Here is a 7,630-nt window from a genome sequence, read left to right on the forward strand (position 1 = left end):
ACAAAGGAGGCTAAGAATGAAGTAAGACATTTGGGTAGAACTCGTACATTTGGGTAGGAAATAAATCTTTGGGTGGACCTCTAACATACTGATAGGAAAGTTATGACCACGGGAGGCCAAGTACAAAGGAAGACATTTAGGTAGGAAGTAAAACTTTTGGATAGGAATTGGTCATACCGGTAGGAATGAGTTCTACCGGTATATCCAAGAATGATTTTAGCATATAGTTATAATTTTAATTTAAGCTGTAATCAATTTAAAGACAAGAAATAATTTAAATAATTATCTCTAAATAGAGAGACAACAAATTATGGATAAGGAAAGTCAAAGATTTTAATCATATAAATCTTATTTCGTTAAATTTGTCAATAACAATTATCTGCAAAATAAAAACTTCTCAATTTTGCAATTATTACAACCAGATTCAATAATTTTCATATGATTTTGTGGGTCATGGGCCAACCTTTCTTGGCACCTCCGAAACTTAAAGCAAGAAATAAAATATCATCCCTGCCCAGTAAGACCCAACAAGAAACACCAGACAAAAGAGAAGACGAAGCACCATCACTAGACAAGAAAAGGAACAAAGACCAGCACTAGCAAAATAATAGAGCACAAGACCAGCAACGAGGGAAAATAACATGAACTAGAACACACCACTATAACTAGAAACGAAGCTGCTGTCATGTGTTGTTGTGTTTCGTCCTTTTTCTTCCCCTTCCCCTGGCTTGGATGTAATTTTTGTATAGAACATTAGTACTTCTTTTTATCCCTTTGTTATAAAAGAAACAAAAACAAGACAAAAGCATGGTTTGGTAAGTTTCAAATATTTGAAAAAGAAAAAGCTGGAAGAGCAAGTGCACAAGGCCAAAGACAATACCAGTTTAAACATGGTTTTGAATTTGCATTTGCATGCTTATCATGCTAGGAGGCATCTGGCCCTCCATTTCAGTCCAAATTAATCTCTGCCATTCATTTAAATTAATTTTTAAATTTTTTTAATATTATATTTATTGATATAAAAGAAAAAAAATTAAAATTTTAATAAATTTATTTATTACTAATCTGGTCAGTAGTCCAATTTAATATTAAAAAATTTATAATTTTATAATTTGATTATTCAGATAGACTCTAGACAGTTCAAATATAATCTGGATGATATAATTTAATCTTAAAAAATTTATAAATTTTATAAATATAACCATTTAAATATATTCTAAATAGTCCAGATTTAATATTAAAATTTTTTATATTTTTTTATTTTAATAAATATAATATTAAAAATATTTAAAAATTAATTTAAATGAATGACATAGATTATTTTAAATTAAAATGAAGGACTAAGATTGCTCCTGGCTTGATGAGCATGGGATGTGGATGCCATGGTTTTCTAGACTTTGTATCTTAAGTTGACAGCGATATGTGTAGGATTTATTTAGTTTTGCAGCTACTATATTTTTTAAAAATTTTAAATACTGACAATTGTGAACACGAAAGATTTGAAGTGATAGCTAATGACAATTGTGTTCAAATAAGGGAGATCATGCTCAGTTTTCCTTTTTCGAGGGAGAGTGTGTGTTGATCTGTGTCGTTTTTCTTCAATGCATAATGGCAAGAAAGAAGGCTCCAGTGACAACTGAGAAGGAAGGAAACATGTACGTTGATCGGAGCTGATTGATGGTGGTTTTTTTTTTTTATTCCATCACTTGATGTAATGAGAATTCTGAGGTGATGTTTACTTACTAGAATATAATAAAATGAAATTGATTAAAAAAATAAAAGTAAAAATAAGATGATTAAAAGGATAGATAAGCATATTCATAAGGGAAATGAGTAATTTAGTTCATAGAGTTGGGAATTATAATTTAAAAAATTTTTAGAGGATATGATGATTCTTACATTTATAGTTATATATTAATAAATTTTATCATACTTACCATTAGGGAAAAGGTGATTTAATTTATTTTTATCTTGATTTTTTTAATTCATTTTATTTCATTTTATTTTAATAAACAAACGTAACCTAAAAGTATTATTATCTCCCACCCAAACTAATTCAAACCTCCACTATATAGGACCATTATTACCCCCTATTAACTCCTGCCCAAACTAATTAGAAGCCTATTATGTAGAATCATTATTATCAATAGCGGTTTCATAAATATTTTAAGGATGCCTTTAATATGTTTTATTTAATATGATTACATATAGAGGATTCAAATTCAAAATTTAAGATAAGCTACTTCAACTCTCTTAATTACTTTAATCAAGTGCCCCTCAATTATTGGTATCTTTTATCTTGCATAAATTTAGCGCTGTTGTGTTGGGCTTACACTTTCTTGTTTTTGTTTTTTTGGTTGGCATACACTTTAGTATGCTTTTGTAGAGGCTTGGTTTATATAATATGGCTTTTTTCCTTGGCCCAAACAATAAACAACATATTTTTTACTGACATTCAAACATTACTGGCATTTACATTTTTTTTTTTGCTCAGGCATTTGCCAATATTTATTAACAAATTATGTATATTTTATTGTCTTTTATTCCAGTGAAATGTCCGTTGCATAGTTTGTCCTGTAGTGATATACAATTATACATGGATAATGCTTTCCAAGTACAAAGTATCATATATGAGGCACCTAAAAACTATTTTTTCCGCAAAGGTTAAAATGAATTATCAAATACTAGTATATGCATCTTAAAAAGCATGAGTAACGTTACTCTGGAATGTTGCTGGGATTAAAAGTCAATTAACAAATTCACTTGAAAAACAAAACTCTGCCACTACATTATATCTCATTATCATATTCATACATGTCTGCGAGGTAAGTTGTTACAGTTTTCATTAGCTTTGTATGATTATTCCACATATTATCAACCTCTAGAGCCGTATTTTATATTATTAAACTTATTTCCTTGCATTTAAAAAAATTACCATTTGTTTCCCTTGGTGTACCCCTAGGGGCTGAATATTGGCACAAATCAGAGAAAAGTCGGAGTACCATATGGGCATCAATTTTTATATTTGTATTATTTATTATTTGTACTGGAACAAATCCTAAACAACACTCGTTAAAGAATTCTGGATCATAGACAAGATGAACCAATTTTGTAAATTCATTTCAAGCTTAGCTTAGAAATTTGAGTTCGATCAAACCATCAACCAACCCAACTTGTTTAATTTTTGTGAGCTAAATGTGAATGAGGCAAGTTAACCCATATAAGTTATAACCCATCTTTTTCTAATATAAATATAGTATCATAAGATACCTCCCAACTTTAAATTAAGATATCAACCATGAACAATGAGTTTTGCTATTTGGAACCGCTTGCAATACATGGGATTAACATCTACTTTTTAAAATTCTTATTAAAATTATAAAATAATTTCCTCATTTATTTTAACTCTAATTTCTTGTATTATATGAAATTTTAATACTTATAATTACATAAATATGAATTTAATTAGCACCACTATAATCTAATTACAATATAACAACTAGACCACGAATTAATACCTCGGTCTACTTTTAGAAACCTGCATATAGCTTTTTTGTTTTTTTGGGTGCAAAATGTGAAGCAGTCAATGTTTTTCATTTTCTTACACACACATTTCAGAAGCAAATTAAAAGAGATTGCTGGGTTTACCTTCACATTTAAGGGCCTAAGGGAACTACTCAAAACACTACCCTGCGCAACCACTTGAACTAAGTTTGGTGGATATTTAGCTCCACACTCTAACGCACTAAAATGAAAATGAAAGAGGGAAAACAAAAAGATGCTTGAAATCCATGGTCAAACAAACAGTGAAGTTGGAGTTCACCTGAAGATGCACTATCACTAACAATTGTAGTTGGCTGCATCGTAGTCAAGCCAACGCAGAGAAGTAGCATAAGAATTTTGGAGCTTTTGTCTGATTTCACCAACAAGCTTATTAAGACAAAAGCCATGATCAACACTGAAAATATGTGATCTTATTGATCAACTTTAAGTTCCCTGCGCTTGTATCGAACCATCACTTGTCCTTTCACACCAACAACCATGGCATTCCAGTCAATCTCAGGAAAAGGTGACAATAACTCCAGCTCAAAATTCCTCAGCAAATGACTCCAAATTGCCTTTATCTGCAAATAAGCAAAGGGCTCTCCGAGGCATCCATGCCTGCCGCCTCCAAATGAGATGTAAGAGAACACCCCAGCCACCTTGTCCTCTTCCCTTCCTGGGGCAAATCTATCAGGGTCATAACTATCAGGATCCTTGAAAACATGAGGTAAGCGGTTTGCAAAAGCCGGGGATGTAGCGACAATATGACCCTTTGGAATATCATATTCCTTCCCTTCTCGCGTTTTGACGCTAAACTCGCTGTGTGAGCTTCGCATCAGCATGATCAGAGGAGGGTGGAGCCTCAAAGCTTCTTTAATACACCGATATAGGACATCCATTTCAGCCAAGATATCATGATCAACTCTGTCACCATGCTTACCCATCAATTCCTTCTGCTCCTCCAATACAGCTGAAAGATACTGTTTATGACACAAGAGATATGCCCCTGTCCAAGTGGAGGTAATTGAGCTGGTGTGCTGTCCAGCAAAAAGTGCTGCAATAAGCAATCCAGTCACTTCAGATTCTGTTGTTGGTCGACCATCTTTGTACTTTGAGTCAATGAAGCACTGCAGCATGTCATTCTCTGATACTTCCTTTGATTTGCGGGATGCTATGATGCTGGCAAAGATTGCAGCAATCTTCTTGCGAGCTCGATCGCGGCGCTTATGAGCTGGGATAGGCAGGTATGGAAAGAGAACACTGATAGGTTGCATCCCATTATCTAGGTCATGGAACAAAGCAGAAACATCATCAAAGAGCTTATCACGAACTTCACGGCCCAGAAGACATCTGCTAGCTGTCAAGATGATCAGATGTTCTAGCTCATACTTTAAGTCTACCTCACCACTAGATCCCCACTTTGAAAAGTAGTCCTGCAAATTAAATTCACATTTGAGAAAGGAAAGTCCCGAATGTCAAATTAGCACATAAATGAAGAAATAAAAAGGGCTGAAGGAAGGAAACAACTGTTAACAAAACTTCAAAAAGTCAGTTTATTCATATTTCTGCCCGTTAGACCACTGGACAATAATTGATAACAATAAAGTCCCCAGTTTTCTGTCATATGAAACATTGGTGAAAGTTGAAACATTAAAATAAAAATGTCAAATCCTAAAGAAAGCCAACTGCCCTTCAAAGACTCAAGTGTGGGAACAAAAGAAAGATGCAGCAATCTGCGCCATGAACAGATATCTTATGTTATATGAACTGAACGTAATATGGGATTCGAACTTGTAACTTTCAACAAACTATCCAATTCTTTCATCAAACCTAGCATCTTCATGATCTCAGGTGATGATCATCTACTGTATTAAATTGTATGAGGTCTCACCTTATGAGCTTCTCAAAGACTCAGAATTAAGTATACTATGGGAACCAAGAAAAAAAGAAAAAGGATGCACTAAATCCACACGATAAGAAGATCATCATATTTATTGTGCACTGGTACGAGGTTTGAACTTATAAGGTTCAAAAAGTAATCCAACCCTCTCCATCAAGCCAAGCGGCTTCATAATCTCAGGTCTTGATAGTCAGTTAACACAATCCATGAGCTCACACCATGTGGCTCTGAATTTTGGTGTGAAAAATGTCTGTATCCTAAAATAACATGACGCAGCAAGAAACATAAGAGTGTCAAGTTTTATGTCATTTCAAGCATAATTTGAAAAATTAAGTATGCCAAGTCCCGAAGAACACCAATGACTTCTAAAAACAGAATAGCAGGAACATAGGGAAGATGCAATAATATGCACTATAAACAGCTCACAGTAGGTATAGCTTGTAAATAAATACAAGGGCACCAAATGACCGGACACATGAAATGACAGACATGTTGACACATGAAACTTTAAATATGCAGAGCATGACATAACAGAGCATTCATACGTTCAAATTTTTCCAAAGGTGATATATTTCTGGCAAAAAACACAACCAGCATCATTCTATATCTCAATTATCCTCACTATTATTCTCTAAATCAAATTTACTAAATCTTAAGCTCTTAAGATCAAAGTCAATCTATTCAAGTTAGAAAATCGCTATAATCATTACATAAAGATGGACTCTCCAGTCTTTCATTCTTTTTGTTTTTTGCTTTTTGGTGAGAGGGTGGGTCATTTCTCCCTTTTTAGAGGTCAGCCATGTTCAGATTCGAACCAATCCAAAAAGAAGCTGACTCTGTCACATCTCAGATGTGTATTGTGACGATGTCCGAGTCGGACATGTGACATTGCCAGAGCTTTCTGGTTACTAATTTAGTGCATCAACTATGATTGAAGTTAAACAATCTGCAATTTGCCGAACCGCCAAACCGCACCATTTGGCCTAATATTCTTGGGTTTTGATGGCTTGATAATGGAAAATACACAAATATGCATATACAAAACAAGCAGAGTAACGAAGACAATTTCAACAGTTCCAAAAGAAATACACATTTACCTCAGCTTCCACGACCATCTGATCTACATAACTCTTGAGTTTATTCACTCTCAGAGCCTCAGTGAAGAAGCGGAACTGCTCTTGCCTAATGGAGTAATCAACATCAAACACCACACCAGGCCCAAACGTAGGAACATTGAACTGGTACACCTCTTGCTGGCTAAGATCAGACTCAGGAGCTTTAAAGAAGTGTGCAGACACCTCAGGCCCAATCAAGAACGTTATATTCTTATGAAACAGCCTCAACGTGAACACACCCCCAAGCTTGGGATACTCCTCGCGCAGCATCACGATCGGACCTTTCAAGAATCGGAACAAGCCACCGACTAACGGCCATGATTTCACCACTGGAGGGAGACGCTTCCTCGATTTAGGAATTATGAAAGTAGAGATCAGCTTGGCCACAACGATGGTGGCCACTATAAGAAGACCAGTGTTGAGAAACTTGCTCTCTAACTCCATGAGAAACAGATTCCTGTAGAATTCCCTGTCGACATGAAGTGATGGAAGAATCAGAAGTTGAAATCAGATAGAAAAAAGAAAATCACATTGATGAATCTACCACACATACAGATCTGAGAGGGTATGTGAGTGTGAGCGCATTAAGCAAATTAATGATTAAGCAAATGTTATATAACCTTGGAGATTAGAGCGTGACAGAAACAACTTGTGATTGAAAGATTCCCAGAAATGTTGAGTAGGATTGCTTAGCTGTTAGTCACCATAATCCAGATTCCAGATCTAGGTTTCGAATTCTGGGTTCTGAGAGCAAAACTGTGGGTTCTTATTTAGCTTCTTTCACAGTCGCTTTGTGGCCAATACCGTCGTTTTATCACACACTTCACGGGACGGGAGAACATTCCAACGAGTGTAGGGCAGATGCGTGTGGAGAAATGAGTCAAACGACAAAAACAATGAATAAACAATAAATAAAAAATAAATGATCTTGGCCTGACCCCTTCACTATCACGTGAGCTAGCCATTGCCAAATGTCACACCAGACCAGTCCTTATCCACTCCTTCGGACCAAAAATTCCAATCCACATGTTTTCAATTTCTTCGTTTAAAAACATTTTTTTAGACAACATAT

The 7,630-nt window shown here is 34.8% G+C and overlaps 1 protein-coding gene across 2 annotated transcripts; it reads right to left on the minus strand.

Moving 5' to 3' along the window:
- Positions 1-3,575: 3,575 nt before the first annotated feature.
- LOC129288567 (sterol 14-demethylase) lies at positions 3,576-7,344 on the minus strand. Of its 2 annotated transcripts, none has more exons than XM_054925200.1 (3): positions 7,179-7,344; positions 6,541-7,027; positions 3,576-4,976 (listed from the first exon to the last, which is right to left on the minus strand). In XM_054925200.1, exons 2-3 carry the CDS (start codon positions 7,000-7,002, stop codon positions 3,975-3,977), a joined length of 1,464 nt encoding a protein of 487 aa, XP_054781175.1. In that variant the 5' UTR covers positions 7,003-7,027; positions 7,179-7,344; the 3' UTR covers positions 3,576-3,974. The 2 variants fall into 2 exon arrangements, with proteins under 2 accessions (XP_054781175.1, XP_054781173.1); XM_054925198.1 differs by having other exon boundaries at positions 7,112-7,344.
- Between the last annotated feature and the right edge of the window lie 286 nt (positions 7,345-7,630).

This window comes from Prosopis cineraria, unplaced genomic scaffold, assembly GCF_029017545.1.
Source record: "Prosopis cineraria cultivar Desert tree isolate PC_DT_omini unplaced genomic scaffold, ASM2901754v1 PC12, whole genome shotgun sequence".
Taxonomy (NCBI): domain Eukaryota; kingdom Viridiplantae; phylum Streptophyta; class Magnoliopsida; order Fabales; family Fabaceae; genus Prosopis; species Prosopis cineraria.

Coding starts and splice junctions, on each gene's coding strand:
- LOC129288567 (XM_054925198.1), bottom strand. CDS start 7,143: ATGCGCTCACACTCACATACCCTCTCAGATCT. Junction 7,028..7,111: donor TCACATACCCTCTCAGATCT/GTATGTGTGGTA, acceptor TCATGTCGACAG/GGAATTCTACAGGAATCTGT. Junction 4,977..6,540: donor AGATGGTCGTGGAAGCTGAG/GTAAATGTGTAT, acceptor TTTAATTTGCAG/GACTACTTTTCAAAGTGGGG.